General features: G+C 39.1%; 1 protein-coding gene across 6 annotated transcripts in view; it reads left to right on the forward strand.

The window, feature by feature from the left end:
* TRPS1 (transcriptional repressor GATA binding 1) overlaps positions 1–18,516 on the forward strand; it is a 257,282-nt gene that overhangs the window by 32,773 nt on the left and 205,993 nt on the right. For 3 of the 6 annotated variants that reach the window (XM_054019289.1, XM_054019288.1, XM_054019290.1), the window contains exon 2: positions 13,244–14,172. In XM_054019289.1, coding sequence (XP_053875264.1) covers positions 13,246–14,172 — 927 coding nt within the window. In that variant the 5' untranslated portion in view covers positions 13,244–13,245. Of the gene's footprint in view, positions 1–10,213; positions 10,373–13,243; positions 14,173–18,516 lie in introns of all 6 variants that reach the window. The other 3 variants (XM_054019284.1, XM_054019285.1, XM_054019286.1) reach the window with 2 other exon arrangements.

The raw sequence follows: 18,516 nt of genomic DNA on the forward strand, positions 1-18,516 counted from the left end.
TTTAGTAAGTCGCTTGCTGTATTTGTGAGATACATCCCAGTGCAACTGAATCACCCTTATATCATTGCTCTATATTTGTTCAGTCTGGGGAGGTACTGAACCAGTTGGGGAGGAGGCAAGAAGACAACTCTAAGGAGGGAGAATGGAATGGAGTGGCAAGGATTGCTGTGTGTGAAGAGGTTTTTTTGTGAGAGGTAGGGGATAAGGAGGGGTGAAAGGTGGTGTTTGTTCTGCTCAACCATTTAAAGGAAATGATTATATATAATAACACACACACACACACACACACACATTATGAAGTATATAGAATGGACTATAGTTACAGCTACTCTCCTTGGACTGAAAAAGTGTCCTCCAGTGGACATAATTATATCCAATTTTGGTGTCTATGTGCGCATTGGACTACAGTTTTCCACTATAAACCTCAACCTGAATCAGTAAGCACCAGTGGTGGTAGTGTTAAGTATGTGTATATATATTGCAGTGTGGATTTTGCAACCTGTGTTGTCTTTACATTTACGGAAATAACATATTTAGCTCCCGGAGAAATCAATATTTAAAATCAATTTTTAAAACTTCTTTGTATCTGTTTTATGATCTTGGCAGATTAACAGGGTTTAAATTAAAGTTCTGTATTGTAGAGCGTAATGTGAGGACTTTTGGCACTATACCCCTTCATGCAATAAAGAATCAAAGCCAGGAGTCAGAAATCTTCTATTAAGAGCTAAAAGCTAGATTCAAAAAATCACTTACTCCAGTATTATGAGATTTTCCCATGGAAAGTTCATGTGGGAGTTGGGCAGAAACTGATTTAGAAACCTTTTTTTTTCACTCTATATATTCATCCAGCAATCAGTAAGCTGAAGTTGGCATCACTTGCCACTGGAAGATGGACACAAGAGCACAGTGCTTGAAGCCGCTGTAATAACCATATCACATGTTTACAACAGAGTTTTTAAGAGTCTGTGTTTGCTTTGCTTCTCCAGCAGAACCAAAATGGTGCTACAGAAATGATATACTGTATTGAAAACACACATCTGTTTGACCCTGAGGGCACCCATTTCTTCACCTCCTCAAAAGTTCTAAAGTTCTTCTCTGTCGTGAAGCACCTTCATAACCAAAAATTACCATGGCTATATACCCCCCTGCCCTCCCCCACGCCCCCCAATAAAAAAGTATGTTACTGATTTAACACTGGTTAAGGAGAAACCACCTAACAGCAAACACATTTCTATTCCCTTTGACTCCTGTGTTTCTCTATAACAAAGTGGCTCTTTGTTTTTGCATTAGTATGGGTTCAATGTAATATGTGCTACTATGGAAATTCTTTTGCAGTCGATAATGCTGATCGCAAATGCAAGGTAGTTCACCAGTATCTTGGCTAAAGCTAATATTAGGTTCCAATGTCAGCTCTCTAATTTCTGACAAATGGCCAAGCTTTCTTGATTAGGCATAGCTGCTGTTTTGTGTAGGGAACGCACAATCCGATTTTTTGTTGTGGTTCTGCTGCTGCTGCTGTCCCCAATCACAAGGGAGAGTTGGGTCATTTGTGCCCACTGTAAAAGCAGAATCTGACTTGTTTGTATTTAACGTAGAGTACATTTTCACAAGGGACATGAAATATAAAATTGTATAATATAATGCTGAACAGGCCTCCCTCCTTATTTGACACCCAAATCAAATAGAGCTGAAAATTGTATCAGTCACGGCCATAGCAAGATCAGAGTTAAAAGATGATTCATTCCAAATGTATAGAAAATGTTTATATCAATATCTAAACATATCCCATTTTTAAAAATCTAAATTCCTAAATCAATTACGAAATAAATCAGTCTGTGTTGGGAATGTATGGCTGTTGGATATATGTTAACTCCCAGCGCATGGCGGAAACAGTTGCAATAGTGCAACTTAATAGTTTTGTAAACTTTGCGTATGTAGAGTCATTATATATATATAGATTTAATTTGATTATCAAAGCATCAAGATAACTTTTAGATTTAATAATATCTCCGGTTAGTGTTAGCGTATGGAAATTGGAAAGCATGGAATAGCATTAGCTATACATTCTTACCAACATTACTCAGCCTGTAGATTTGCATTTTTGTTGTTTTAAAAGTACAGATAGAAAAATGAATCTTCTGTTGCCCCTTCCCCGCACTCTCTGAATGTGAGTTCTCTTGAGCATGCTCAGGCAAGACTGTGGCCTGGTCCACACTAACCCCCCACTTCGAACTAAGATACGCAACTTCAGCTACGTGAATAACGTAGCTGAAGTCGAAGTACCTTAGTTAGAATTTACCGCGGGTCCAGACGTGGCAGGCAGGCTCCCCCGTCGACTCCGCGTACTCCTCTCATGGAGCAGGAGTACCGGCGTCGACGGCGAGCACTTCCGGGATTGATCCGGGATTGATTTATCGCGTCTAGACAAGATGTGATAAATCGAACCCAGAAGATAGATTGCTTACCGCCGGACCTGGAGGTAAGTATAGACGTACCCTAAAACTACACAGTAGGGGCATATCAGAAGCTTTGAAGGTGCAGCTCAGTTTGCATAAGCCCCCTAAAGATTACCTACCCAAGTCAGCCCTAATGTAAATGGGCTCGACTCCCATTGCTGTCACTTGTCCTATCCATACATTTTGTGTCTGCAAGCCCAGGCCAGAAATCGTGTAAGAAGGGGTAGTTTTATGAGCTTTTTGGTGCTTCTGCTATGGCTGGAAAAATACCATGAGAATATCCTTTCCCATGGCATTTTGGCATTTCTGCTTCTGGTCCAGGCTGTATATAGAAAAGCTACAGAATTGAACAGTCTCCCCTGTGTTTCCTTCCCTCTCTCCACTTTTGGTCTGTCAGGAATCCCAGCCTTGATACCCTGTTTGTTTCTCTCTTCCACTCCCGTCTTCAAACTGAATGTAGCTGAACTTTTTTGAAATCCCAGCCAATACTTATCCTGTTCTTCCCGTCTTTCCTTTCCCCCTTTCCTCAGAAGGTTTTGGTTGAGTTTGGGTTTGGGGTAAAAGTTTAGGTGTGTTCTTATTTTATCTGTGCCAATTCATCCATCCCTAACTAGAAGCTTCCTCCAATTTATTTTTGAGTTACTTTGCTGCTTTAATTTTTTGGCCCCCAGTTTGGATGCTCAGACTCATCAGATTTTGGAGACAGCGTATCAGTTCAACGTCTTCTGGTTTTGTCTGAGTGAGCAATTTCATCTGATACTTGTTTTTTGTGGCTAGCAGGTGGCACATGCACAGGGAGAAGCCATGGGCCTTGATCCCAGTCCCTTTGAAGCCCGTGGGACTTTTGCCGTCAGCCCATAGTGTTCCACAAGCCAAAAGAACAAATGAGTCACTCCCATCCATACCTGATTTCTGACGGCCTGGGAACTAGGTCCTACCCTGTGTCTCTGCATTGCAGTGTGCAGTGCCTCTGCCAAATATCTCAAGAGTCCAGTTCTGTGTCACTTGCAAACCCCAAACTCCCATTGTCTTTAAAGGGAGTTTGGGCTTAGCAAGAAAAGTGGTCTTATTCCCTGACTGAAAAGAACAAGACTTCCACTTAGACTGACACATCTTCTGTAGTCTTGATAAAAAAAATGAGTGAAGTTATTGTTTGTTTCATGTAATCTTGGATGGCCTGCCACCAGCTCAAACTTAATATAGCCAAAATTGAGATACTTATTTCCTGAACCACGTGTGTTTCCTCTTAACTCTCTTGCTGTTGACAATGCCTTCCTCCCTGTCTATGTGTAATCTTGGTGATATCTTTGGATCCTCCGTTTCCTCTCACTCAGAGGCTCTCACTGTACCTTGCTGGTCCATTCCTTAAACCATAGCAAAATCTCCTTTCTTCCTTTTAAGCCCTATGGGAAAAATACTTGTCTATGACCCTATCATCTCAGCCTTGCTTACTGTAAATCTCCTCTTTTCTACCCTGCCTGATCTTCATATTGCTCCCTTTTAATATATCCAAAAGGGATCAGCAAATACCTTCTTCGCTGTTCAGTCCTGCCATGAGACTCCCCTATTTGAATTGCACAACTGGCTCATGTATCAAATTTAAATTTCTCATCCTTCCCTTAAAAGCATTGTACAACTCGGCCCTGGCCTGTGTCATGGATCTCATCTATTATGATGTTAAACTTATGATGAATAGGGGAACAATAATGAATTTAAGGTCAATAACAATATAAAGTTGAAAGAAAAAAGCCCTCAGCTGTAATTGTTTTTGATAATGGCAATATATCATAATCTTTGTCACTAGTACTAATATTCTACTGCTGTTCTGTTGGCCCACCAATATTTTTAGATGTATACATTATTATATGCACAATAATGTACAAATATATATTGTACTCATCTCTGAATATTTTGGATAACACATTTTTCAAAATGACATGTGCAATTAATTCCTTCTTTCTTTCTATATTTGTATGTGACACTGTTTCTGAACTAATGTAAGTATCTTAACATTGTCATTCGGGAATTTTACAGTTATGTTATGATTTTAAGTATCTAATTACTCTTTTGAGGATACCGGATATTACAGATTAGAGGGGGTTCAGAGACAGGCAAGGAGAATGATTAGGGACTTCAAAAAACTTTTGTATGAAGAGAGCTTTGAAAAGATTGTGATAGTTTACCCAAGAGAGGAACATGATAAAAGTATGTAAAATAGTGAATCATATAGAGAATGTATATTGGAATCTTCTGTTCACCCTATACCCTGATGCAAGAACAAGGAAAAATTCTGTTAAATTTAAAGGCGGCTAATTCAAAATTGATAAAAGGAAATGCTTTTTCACACAATACATAATTAGACTGTGGAACATATTGCCGCAAGATACCATTGAAGTCTAGATCATAATAGAACTGAAAAAGATATTAGAGGTTTATAGGATGTCAAGAATATCCAGAATTAGAATAGCAAATACTAAAACATAAAAAAGTTATGGAAGGGATATAATCCTCATGCTTCAGAAAATAAGCTGCTCTCTAACTACTGGGTGATAGGAGGACATTTTTCTTATGGGCAGTTTATTTCATAACTGTCCACTACGGGGTTTCTTGCACCTTTCTCGGAAGCATCCTGCACTGGCTACTGTCGGAGGTAAGATACTGGACTAGATGAAACTCTGGTCTGATCCAGTCAGGTAATTCCTATGTTCCTATATAATGTACCTAATTTTTGCTACATTAATAAAATAACCAGTGAATTCAGTGTGGATGGCTGGGCTGTGCCTGCCATGGGGGAGCTAAGTGCTGTTACGAAGGCAGTTATTTCACTGCAGTGAACAATCATTTTGGATTTACTCCTCAGTAAAATAACAGACTGGGGAGCACGCAAAGCAACATCAACACATAAAAATTAAACACCTTTAATACACAGAGCTGGTTTTAGACAAATTGAGAGCAGAGAAGCGGAGGTACAATATTCTCTGAAAGCATGGCCTTTTTATTTTGTTTTGGAGTCTAATTTACATACAAATAAAATGCCAGTTTATCCCATAACTGTCATGATAAATTGAAGCATTTAGATTTTTCCATGAGGTGCTCTTTCTGAACCTTATTAAATTACAAGAGGTTGGCTTTTTGCCCAGTGCTGGCTTGAAACTCTCTGTGCTGAAATACGCAGAGGAGAGTGAAATGGGCCAGGGACTCAGGAGAGCTGGGTTCTGTTCCTAGCTCTGCTGCTGACCTGCTGTATGACATTGGGCCATCTCCTCTCTGGAGATCAGTTAAACCATCTGGAGATCAGTTAAACCAATCGTGCATCCCCTATTGGCAAATATCCTCTTGACTTCAGTGGGAATTTTGCCTGAAAATTGATTGTAGGATTATGCTGGTCATAAATTTTAAGTGTAATGAGCAAGCTTTCAATCAAAGACTTAAGCAAAATGTTTTCAAACTGCACTCCTAAATGCTCTGAAATGAGCAAGCTAATTTTATCCCATAGAAAAACCTAGATTTTGTCCAGTGGCTAGAGGACTATTAATGTGCTCCGTGCTCTGAAGCATATGCTAATAGAAAAGATTGTTTTGGATTAATTTGATGCGAATTAATAGGAGATTTATTTGATGAGAGTTGTTTAAAGGTGATGACACTTTCTACCTCAACAGGATTTAAGATGTCAAAGACATACTTTTCAAGAATCATGACTGATCAATGCAGAGAGAGCAAATTTAAATGGGAATGAACAAGACAGCATAGCATGTAACTTTTTTTTCTTTTTTAAACAAAGTTTGAAACATTTTGTGAAGAAACTAATTTGATGTTCAGTGTTTGTACTGGAGCGCCTGAAAAAGGGAGGGAAATGCACGTTTGCGGTTTAGTAGCTCTTCTGCCATCAAGACCTATAAGCAATATATTTATCGGCAGCCTTGAATTTTCTAACTCGATTATGCAATCATCATTTAAGTGGTGCATACAGAATATAGAGTATCAAGACAGCGAGTCTTTTTAAACCATTGAACAGAGAAGTTTTTACAAAATAATTGTTTGATCCTGCAGATCTTTACTCATGTGAGGAGCTGTAATTTATTCGAAGCAGTTACACACACGAAGGACTAGTTACGTTATTTCAGATTTGTAGGATCAGGCCCTAATATGTTAAAAGTCAACTTTGGGGGCACTTTGCTAGGGCTATGCCTTTTCTTGCCTTGCCTTTCTTCCTTCTTTCATGGTTTCGGGACACTGATACAAAAGGGAAGGAAGTGCTCTTGAGAATCAGTGGGTTGTTTGTGAATATGTCCATTCTGCTATCCTTCTGTTCAGAGCCAGATGCTTGAATTCCAGATGTAAAGAGGTCTGGAGCTCCTCTTTCCTCTCAGTAGTGAAGGGTTAAGACGAGGTGTTAATTGTTCCTAATCAGTCTCTATGAGAGCAAGAGAGCAAAGCTTGCTAGGAAACATAGTATATTGCTGCCTTTCACTGGGCATGATAGGCAAAGGTCTATGCTAGCATCATAAGTTGTCGGTAGAGCTACATTGCTCAGGGGTGTGGAAAATCCACACCCTTGAGTGAAGCAGCTTTACCGACCTAACTCTCACTGTAGACAGCGCTATGTTGATGAGAGGGCTTCTCCCATTGACATAGCTACTGCCTCTTGGGGATGTGGATTACCTACACCCTTGGGAAAGGGTGTAGGTAATAAACCCCCATCCTTTCATGGATTTATACCTGCTCCTGTATTTTTCACTTCATGCATCTGATGAAGTGGGTTCTAGCCCACGAAAGCTTATGCCCAAATAAATGTGTTAGTCTCTAAGGTGCCACAAGGACTCCTCTTTGTTTTTGCTGATACAAACTAACAGGCTACCACTCTGAAATTTGCTGACCTAATCATACTTTGTTGACCTTCTAACCATAATTGTTGCCAGTTTGGGCTGTTGAATATGGACTGGGTGGAAAGTGAATTCTAAAGTTGAGGGGTCCTCATGGGGAGCACCCTGCTGGAAACAGCCTTTCTTTTGACTAGGGATTTCCAGCCTGGGAGTACTTATTGATCATAACTGCAGCAGGAGGAAGAGGGAGAGAAATGGCCTGTTAGGTAGGAAGGCTTCAGCTCATTTGGGGCTTTATATAGTTGGGCAGAACAAACACCTTTAACAAGACATCTAAGGTGTTGTGTTTTTGTTTATTTGTATGTATGTTTGTTTGTTTGAATAAAGCCCAGCCTACAGTGTTTGTAGTATCTTTGTGTGGAATAATCTCCCCCACCCCCTGAGGTGGTAAATGTGAGCACCGTGGTAGAGTAGATGATCATGTTTCATGGTGAGGTGGAGTGTCGGCAGACATCAAAATACATGTATTCTTCTTTGTTTTACAAGAGAATGCCAAACCAGTTCCAAAAGCCCTACTCTCTTATCCAACCCTACAATACAAACTAGTGTGAATGTATGCTATTCCAAAGATAAGATTCATTTTCTAGCTATCAAGGTGTTGTCAGAACTGTGACGGAGAAAAAAAGTTCAAAAAATTATTAAAAGTAGTCTGAGTCTCCTCTAATAATTGATCACTTCCAAACCCACAAAACGGTGTAGGCTGGAATTCCACAGGTGTTTTTTTTTTGGACCTAATGATTTTTGAAATAATATTTTGTGCTATATAGCAGTTTTCAGTAGAGAGTTTTACGGTCATTAATTAATTAAGCCTGGCAATACTTATGTGAGGTAGGTAACTATTAGGCATATATTAAGCTGAGACATTGAGAGTTTAATGAGATCCTACTGTATGCTGTTAAATGTCAATATCTTTTGAATTTCTGGGATGTACTGGCATAGCTAAAGTCACAGTGTTCATAGGTCCCATCTACTTGCCTTCTACTTATCTACCTGTGCCCCAAATACCGTACTAGTCATTGGTCATGTCACAAAGTTCCCACATCTTTCAAATCTGTTATTGTAATGTAAAGAGCGTATGAATAAAGTCTGTCCTGATGTTTAGTGCCTTTATAATAATCACATAACTAAAGTGTGTATATCAGAGGTACACTCAAGCTAAATCTTACACGGAGCGCCTACTGTCTGCTTTGAATGCTTTTTACTCTGACATATAGCTGCTCTGTTAAATACTGTGCAGACCCATTTATGGGGAACAAATATTTGATAAAGTGCTCTTCAATCTAGCAGAAAAAGGTATAACACGATCCAGTGGCTGGAAGTTGAAATTAGACAACTTCAGACTGGAAATGAGGTGTAAATGTTTAACAGTGAGGGTAATTAACCATTCGAACAATTTACTAAGGGCTCTGATGGATTCTCCATCACTGGCAATTTTGAAATCAAGATTGGATTGCTCTCGGGATTATGTTGGGGAAGCTCTAGGGCCGGTGTTATACAAAAAGTCAGACTAGATGATCACAGTGGTCCCTTCCCTTGGAATCTATAAATCTATAAATTTACCCACATGTGGGTTTATGTGACATAAACATATTCAGCTTAACCAGAAACAGGTTTAAGATGGAAAGGGGAGCAATCCATTGTTCCGGGGCAATGTAACCATGCGTCTGTCTAAGATGGACTAAGATGACTTGTATCTGCAATATCCTGATCTCTAAATTCTTAAATTGAGCTGGTAAAATGTCGAGCTGGTGAAGGTTGCTGGAGTACAGGTTTTCCACAAAACAGTTATGGCCCAGGTAACGGACAGTGCATACCTCCAGAGTCAGTGCTAAAGTTTTTAATTCGTCCTGACAAACAATTTCCTTTCTCCCCACTTGCAGGGGAACCATGAATAACTATTACTGTGGTTTAAAAACAGAAGCACTTGTGAGGGCCTCAGATGCTATTGTGATGGATAAGGGGACATATAAGTACCTTCAGGAAAAAATCAGTGACCAACTTTGAACCCATTTGATCACTTTACATTAATTTATATTTTCAATGCTACCTCACTCCTACCCTCCTCCATGCAAATAGGATAATGAAAGGCCACAGCCTTGTAGAACCCCGCAAACCAGTTCTGCACACTACCTTTCTCAAAGGCCTGATCCAAAGCCTGTTGAAGACAGTTTCCTTGATTTCAGAGGGCTTCAGATCAGGCTTTAAATCTTCCCTTTGTTGTGGAAAGATTACCACCTCCAATAATGAGCAGGTAGTTCAATCTCTATGCGCATTTAGCACTTAGTCTCTTTGCTGAGACTGCGAATAAACTTTTCTGTCATTGTGACTATGTTTTTGTCATATGGACATTTGCCCACTAGCAACTAAATTAATACTACTAGATTCATTGTATTGTGGGACACTACGCAGCCAATAGATGATGATTTTCAGTCACTGCCAATGTGGGCTGGATTTGAACCACTGAGCTGGTATCTAATTACCTGTCCCTTTAAGCCATACAGTTCCCAGCAATGTGGAATATATATTAATTTATATAAAAAAAAAAAAGTGTTTTTTTGCTACACAACATCTCCAGCTAGATTTCAGCATCTGTTTTACATTCTTGGGTAAAACTGACATCTGAGGCAATTTAATGTGATAGCACAATCTCTGTGCATGTGTGTGTGTGCGCGCGCGCGCAAGAAAGAGAGAGAAAGAGATGTAGCACTTCTTAAGCTTGACTGAAGTACAGAATAGCTTGCTGCCATTCTTGGTATAGTGCCCAGTGATGGTTGCATGTGAATATAAAATAGGCATAATAATGTTTTTAAGTAAAAGCAACATTGTGAATGCATAATTTAGGAAGGAAAACCTTTGTTTTGTTTTGTTTTGCAGATGTACAGATCAGCTCTCAAAATGTCTTCTGTGTCTTCCGTGCATCTTCTAAGACAATTGCATTAGCCCTCCTGCTAGTTGACTAATAGAATTAATAATTGTAAAAAGCACTCTAAAGCCACATGCCTTATGAAGTCAATGCTGGGTATGATTTTACAAGTATGTGATCCATTTTTTCAAGTGAAAATGTTAACTGAAAAAGTTCTTGGCACACAATAAAACATTGTGCAATCTGTTATTTGTCTTAGAGATAATAATTTGAGTGGCTATATTCTTCCTGTATCTAACTTAAGACTTGCTAGTGGATGGTTTCCTTGATTTAGAAGTACTGCAAATGTGCTTTTATTTACATAATATGTCTTTCTGAAAAATGATAGTGATGGAATTCCAGCAACAGGAAAAGTATCATTTCTTTTCTAAGGGTTCTCTAGAATAAATACCAACCATGTAAATCACAGAATATTAAAAAAAAAAAATCTTACATGCAGCTTGAGAACAATTTCTATTTATATGAACATTTTCATATTTTTATGACTATAAAATACAGCATGGAAAATTCCCTTAAGCAGAAGTATTCGGTGTTGCCTACATATGCGCATGGCCCCACAGACATGGAAGTTGAGATTGAACACAGGACATCTATATCTGGAGTCCTATCTAGTAAGGTTGCATGCAGCCCCAATTTTCTTGGCGCTCTTGCATGGGTGGGGATTCTTTTAGAATGTCTTTCATTTTGTCTCCCTCCAAGATAACAAGGCCCCAAACTCTCCTTATCTACCCATAGAACCAGTTGCAAAAACATTAAAAAACAGAAATTCAGCCCTGTTTAATTTTGACCTAAAAAAACACCATGATGTTCTCTTATTAAACCTCTGGCTCCTTCTTACCTAACACAATTGATGTTCCTTTTTAATTTGCCCATGGGTTTCAGTGGAAGTGTGATTATTTTACAGATCATTTAGATCATATAAGCATATGTGTAACCATCAACATGTGAGAAGTCCCATAGAACAACAGTAATACCATGAGTCAATGGGACTACCCAGATGCTTCAAGTTGGGCACATGCTTACATGTTTTGTGGGGCTGGGGCTGTCTTGCTTAACCTGCCCTCGCTGAATCAAGAAGTCTTTCTGGTGTTACAGTCCTGACTAGTGACTGACTTAATTGTTCAGGTGTTATTTATTTATTTTTTCAGCACATGTATGCATTGGCAGTTGTGATCTAGTTGAAAGAGGAGAAGGCATTTGGTTCACAGGCATGTTAGCTTACTAAAATAAGGAATTGCACTAGAGTGTTAAGAAACCAATTAAGACCACACGGAATGTCTGTATGTGTGTAACGAGTTAGCACTGCAAGTCAATGCAGTCTTCTTGCAGACAATGCTGCCTGTGGATCAGCTCAACTGCAAAGACACCAGAATCTTAGGCACAAGAGGGACACTTTCCATGAGAAGTTGTCTTTTTTTCTCAATGTAGGAAACACTGCCCTTTCATGTGGAGCAGATATAAACAGAAGGAAGAACAGATGCTGATTCCTTTATTTTACCCTCTGGTCCCAGTCCCCCTTCACTAGGTATTGTTTTGAGAAGATCATCCTACACTCTAGGAGGTCTGGATATGGCACCATTTGAAAAACATCAGCACTGCTCTCAAAATTGCCAGGGGCCCTTCTGCTCACAGAAAGATGTAATGTAGCACTCACAGTAACTGTTGGCCTGGGAACCGATGATCAAGTTTGAGTCTCAGGCTTGGATCTCATGTATGTTAGTGCAGTCTGCTGCCACTAGACCACACACCATTTGGCAGGGGAAAAACAACCACCATTGTGTGCAGCACTGGCAAAAAGAAGACCATAGAAAATAGTGTAGAACTTCTGTCTTCTACACATAGTCAGTGTGTGAACACAGAGTGATCAAAGCAGCTGATGATGAGCATCCTAATCCAGAGTCCAAAAATGCACAGTCAAGAAAGTATCAGCTTAAAAAAAAATCCTCAGTGGGAATCACAATTGCCTGTGTAGTGCATCTGCAGTTGGGCATCCTACCTATATATATCAGTCACCATTTTTTCAGACCATTCCCTTTTCAGTTAGCAATAAGTCATCAATGTTGACCTCTTACATTCTGTCTGGTCCCAGTTTCCATATATAGACCTGGGAGGTATGTCTTCCTACTTGGCAATACTGGTAATGTCTGAAGTTAAGATTCAACAGATATATAGAAAAAACATTCAGATGGTTAGACCTACTTCACTTCCAGGTGTTTCCTGGATAGACCTGTAATCAAGCAAAACAGTGAAGTAAAATTTATGGCTTCAGTTTTGTAAAACTTTATTCACATTTGTAGTCCTACTGAAGTCTGGCTCTCCCTATGTGGCACATAGGACTACTTGCATGAGTAATAGTTTTCAGGACTGGAGTCTAGTATTTTACTTTAATCTAGTTTGCAGTTTACATGGGTACAAAGGGGAAGTTTTTGCTAAGAAGCAGCAGATATCTGTTTAGGAAAGATAACTTTCCTAAAACCTCAAAGTAACTTGCCCACCTAAATCGGATACCTTTATAATAGCCTGTTCAAGTACTCCTAGCTATGTGTGGTAGACATATTTCTGCTAAACTTCACTTTGTCTAGTTGTGCAGTGTATTCACATTAGATCACAAAGGCTCTTCTCCTCCCCCCTTAGTATACTAAAATGATTTTCAAGAACGCATTCTTTAAAATTCCTACTGGCTTTAACTGACCACTATTTTCAGAAAAGGTAATGACACCTTTAATTCACTTACTCTGATGGAAGTTAGATTTTCACAGATTTTAAAGGAATTTTTGTAATGGAGTGCATTCGCAATGTGGCCAGTTTTTTTGGTATGTTTCCATTTTGCTACATAGACTAGCTAAAATCTGTCTGACAAAAACTGTTTCTTCAGGTTTTACGTATCTATATATTTTTAGAATGCTGAAAAAAATGCCAGGGTTACAATCTACTCTATATTTCAAATAATTCCATAATTGTTTGTCTCTCTATTTTGGCAGATATGGTCCGGAAAAAGAATCCCCCTCTAAGAAACATCGCTAGTGAAGGTGAGGTACAGATCCTTGAGTCTACAGGTACTGAAAACGAAGAGTCTGGAAGGAAAAAAGAATTTTCTGCAGATCAGATGCAAGAAAATACCGACCAGAGTGATGCTGCAGAGCTAAACAACAAGGAGGATCTTTGCCTGCATATCCAAGAGCCATCTTCCAGCATTAAAAAAGACTTAAAAAGCTCAGTGCTGAGTGAAAAGGCTGGCTTCAATTATGAAAGCCACAATAAGGGAGGAAATGTTCCGTCCTTTCCTCATGATGAGGTGACAGACAGAAATATGCTGGCTTTCTCATCTCCAGCTGTTGGGGGAATCTGTGAGCCCTTGAAGTCTCCTCTAAGATCAGATGCAGATGACACCCAAGATGTGGTCTTCACTCCATCAGGAGATCCAGTGGAGACAGACAAAGAGCATCAGACGTCGCCAAAAGCTACAGATGAAACAGTGCAAGTGCAAAGCGGTCAAACTGATGGCCAAGGCTCAAGTCCGGTCCCCATGGCCTCAAAAAACCCACAAGTGCCTTCAGATGGGGGTTTAAGGCCGAACAAATCAAAAGCAGATTTGTCAGCAAATGATAACCCAGATACGGCGCCTCTGTCTCCAGAGCTTCAGGACTTCAAATGCAACATCTGTGGTTATGGTTACTATGGGAACGACCCCACAGATCTCATCAAACACTTCCGCAAGTACCACCTAGGACTGCACAACCGTACCAGGCAGGATGCGGAGCTTGACACTAAAATTTTGGCTCTCCACAACATGGTGCAGTTCAGCCACTCCAAAGACTTCCAGAAAGTCAACCGCACTGTGCTTTCAGGAGTGCTGCAGGACATCAATTCCCAAAGACCTGTCTTACTAAACGGGACTTATGATGTGCAGGTTTGTATCTTCCATATCCCTACGCCGCCTCCTCAGACACATGCTTCTTGCAAAGAAATAAATTGGGAATGGGATAGGCACCCTAGGTGATTATAAAGCAACTCCTACTTCCTCAGCATAATCCAACATAATTTAAGTATCTCATGTAGCCTGCTTAAACCACAGGAATGCTTAGATCCATTTAGGCTTATTGTATTCAGTGTTTTATTTACCCATTGGTTGCTATAAATTATCAATTGTTACGCCAATGTGGGGACAGGATATATTAAGTCAGTATTTTTGGAGGTTCACTGTAAATCTGGTTGAGTAGTAATTGGCTTTTCAGTCATAGGCTTTCTTGTATGTAATTTAGTCTTTGTGATAATGAATAGTAAAAGATTTTAGTTGGCAAACAGGCAGCTTAGAGTAATCGTGTCTGAAAGCTTCTCTATAGCAGAGAGAGAAAAGAAAACAGAAAATAACTGTTTAAAATGGACCAGATGGACACTAGAATGTAGCTGCAAATTAAAAGGAACTACAGATCTGTGGCTGTTGGCTGCTGGGAGTCAAATCTTTGATCTTGCAGTATTTAGAGAATAGAAAGTGGGACTCTAAAGTGATCTAGTGCTAGAGCAACAGGGTTATATTTCTGCACAATGGGAAACCAAGATCGGGCTGTAAAAATAGCAGTCAATAATAATATTCACACTGCAGTTCAAATTCAGATGAATATAAAGGTTGAGCTATTGCCTCAGCTAATCATTTTTTTGATCTAATTTTTAGTATTGATGCTACTGCATTGTCCAATATGAAGGATAAAAATTGTACATTCTTACCATAAAGAATGGATTTACAAGATTGTCTCATGTTGTCCACTATGTTAGTTATTTGAACCTAGACAGAGATATTAATGATAAAATTTCCTTAGTGTAAAACCCTGATAATCTTAAAATAATCTACATTTTACTGATTTTTGAAAAAAAAAATATTTTAACCCCCTTTATGAATGATCTGTGATGAGCAGCAGAAGGCCTGTATACTCTTCGACCTACAAATTCACTTTGGAATAAAAATCATTTGAATCAGTTAGGAACAGAGATCACAAGTAAAATGAGTTCAAATGTCAACCCAATTTCAGGAGCATGTTTACATCAGACCTGATGCACTGACCTGGTAGTAATTACCAGACAAAATTCCAAAAAACATTAAAAAAGAGAGAGAGAAAGAGACAGAAGTGCAGGTAGTAGAAATATTTAGTAATACCTGCAGAGACTACTGTCGTTACAAGGAGACAGTTCAGATAGGAGGTCAAAATGGCAAACATCTCACCTCAAGCACTTGTAGCTTTTTAAGCTACTTAACTTTTTTTCCTCTTACTTTGTGAAATTTTAGAAAATCTTTTCGTGGAGCAGCAAATCAAATCAAGATAGTTATTATGCATAAAAGTTACAGTCTTTGAACTGCTGTCTTATTAAAAGATCACTTCACTGTCTTGTGTCAGACGCTCTCTCCTGTCAAACTGTGATTAGAAAGCAAATACGTGATTTAGATAAAAGAGGATAGATGTGAATAATGTCAATGTGAAATGATGGTTTATAATTAGCACGTAATATGATGTTAATACCTGGATTTTCTGCTATAGTTTCAGTTTGCTGACTCTGGGGACAGCATCTTAGAGCAACTGATCCATGCTGTCAGAAATACGTTCACACAGGGACAGCTAAGGCATACAGCACGGAGGAATTTGAGTTTCTAAACACACTTTCATTTTCCCCAAACAATTATTTCGTTAGGCCCTTGGTTATTTATAGAAAAGTTTATGCTTGATGAGAGTGAGCTGGACACTTTTCCTATGCAGTATTTTCAGAAATAAAACAGATATGTGAGCTATCTCAGTTTGAACTGATAGAACTAGAAGTAAAACAGCTGAAACCTAGACTATACTTGTCTACTAAGCCCTGGTAGTAAGATATTGCAGGAAAGACAAAAAGCGATAGGAAACAGCACATAGATAATCAGTTATGATCAGTCTTTTCTCAGACCAGAAACGTTCTAAAATAGAACAGACAGCCTATACAATGCTGCCGATTTTAAATGAACAATTGGATCTGGAAACTTAACTTTTTAAAGAGTGCTAATTTTCTCTGCCCAATTTGGAAAGAGAAGTTTAAATAAGCCTCTGTGCCAAATACTATACTTCATCACTTGCACATGCATCAGATGTTGATGCAGAACATGTCAGAAGATATGTAACTGATTAATATTTTCATGCCTCACAATTCTGAACAGCTTTGCTACATTCATAAACATACTCAAAGGACATCTGAAATTCCCCTTTGCACCCACACGTTTGTGATGCTACCGTGTCTGTTTCACAAGGACTTGGGAAAATGTTGAAGTCTAATACAAGAGAATGGAATTGTATTAATTAGAGCTTGAATGGCGTTTTATTGGAAATTGGTTGTCAGTCAAAGACTCCTACATTCTAAGAAAGAGGAACTGCATATGCATAGTAGTAGTTCATCAAAACAATCTTCTTAAAATTCTGATATGGTCTGAAGAGAAAACAACAAACCCCTCTGTAATCAAAATTAATTTGAAATGCTAGTGAAATGGGATTAAGGGCTGATTTATTGATGCAACCGCACTTAACAAACTGTTTTGTTGTTGTTAGGATGGAGGTAGTTAGGGATTTATGATGTTTTAGGCAAGGAAGATGAGGACAGAAGCTAGAGGGTGGGTATTAGCACAGCCTCACATATTTGATCTGTATCAGAGGGGTAGCCGTGTTAGTCTGAATCTGTAAAAAGCAACAGAGGGTCCTGTGGCACCTTTGAGACTAACAGAAGTACTGGGAGCATCTTACCCACGAAAGCTTATGCTCCCAGTACTTCTGTTAGTCTCAAAGGTGCCACAGGACCCTCTGTTGCATATTTGATCTGGTTCATGGTGATTAGTCAGGCTTTGTGCTATATGAAAGTTTCACCAGTGGAGGTTGCTACTGACTCTTGGACTCTGTGTAATAAGGCCTATTGAGAAAAATCAATAAACAAAAACAAACAAAAAACAAACCTCCTCTTCCCCCACACACACACCATAGAAAAAGGAAAGAGAATAGAGAAAAATCCAGTATCAGTTTTTAGACTGATAAGGACTAGGTTTGCAAGGGCTTGTGGGGGAAAAAAAATCAAATCTGTTTTGAAACATACCACACGAGCGACACCTGCCTCTGTGCAACCTTTTAGAAATACGTTTTTATTATTCTACTTTCATCCCCAAAATACAGGTGCACATATGCCTTCAAGTCCAGGTACACACACTCCTTTATTATTTCTTGTAAAACAGTGATTTTGAGAAGTAAGGATGTACACCTCTACCTCGGTATAACGCTGTCCTCGGGAGCCAAAAAATCTTACCGCGTAATAGGTGAAACTGCGCTATATTGAACTTGCTTTGATCCACCGGAGTGCGCAGCCCTGCCCCCCTGGAGCACCACATTATATCCGAATTCGTGTTATATCGGGTAGCGTTATATCGAGCTAGAGGTGTACATAATTCAGACCATAGAACCTTGTGGTCTTTCTGCTGTGTAGGCTTTGATTTATCTAGAATATTTAATGAAGGGGAAGATGTCTTTGTTTTCTTTATAAACGAGATGTACTTTGGAGAGGCAATTTTTACGTGCTTTGTCTACCCCCCTACCCCCGTTTTCTTTAGTTCATTGAGATACATCTGGTTTTATAGGATTGGGTACATTCTGTTGAGCAGTTTCTGGGAGGTTAATCCAGTATGGATTTTAGAAAACATTTGTTAGCACATTGCTGTTTTGCCAAGCAAGTGCCTTATCAGCTTTATGCTGTTATCAGAGTGATATCTTGCCATGAGATAAATGGAGTGCTCAGTTTTGCTGATTTCCATTTCATTAATTTCTCCTCTAATTTTGCTAATCTTCACTAGACTTGATAGCCATTTTGTACTTGTTCTATAGCTCTGCAAGCATGTGGGGAATTTATCCAACTTTAGTCTCTTTAGTTTTTTTAGTGGATATTACCACTAAACACAGTTCTGACTGAGGAGGCAAAAATTCTCCTGTTGATACACAGTTATCTACACAGATAGATCTGTTGAAGTCAATTGGACTACTCTTGTGAGTGCTCACTCATACAAGTTAAGGTCTTGCCAGTCTGGTTCAGAATGTTTGCATCTTCAAAACACATACCCAGTATTAGCTCAAAAGGAATCTTTCTAAATAGATAGTGCTTAAGATAGTAAATTCTAAAAATGATTATTTTGATCTAAAATAGCTATACGTTCCAGAACTGCCAGACCTTGAGACATTGTGCCCCAAAGTAAGATGCAGTCTAA

This window comes from Malaclemys terrapin, chromosome 2, assembly GCF_027887155.1.
Source record: "Malaclemys terrapin pileata isolate rMalTer1 chromosome 2, rMalTer1.hap1, whole genome shotgun sequence".
Taxonomy (NCBI): domain Eukaryota; kingdom Metazoa; phylum Chordata; order Testudines; family Emydidae; genus Malaclemys; species Malaclemys terrapin.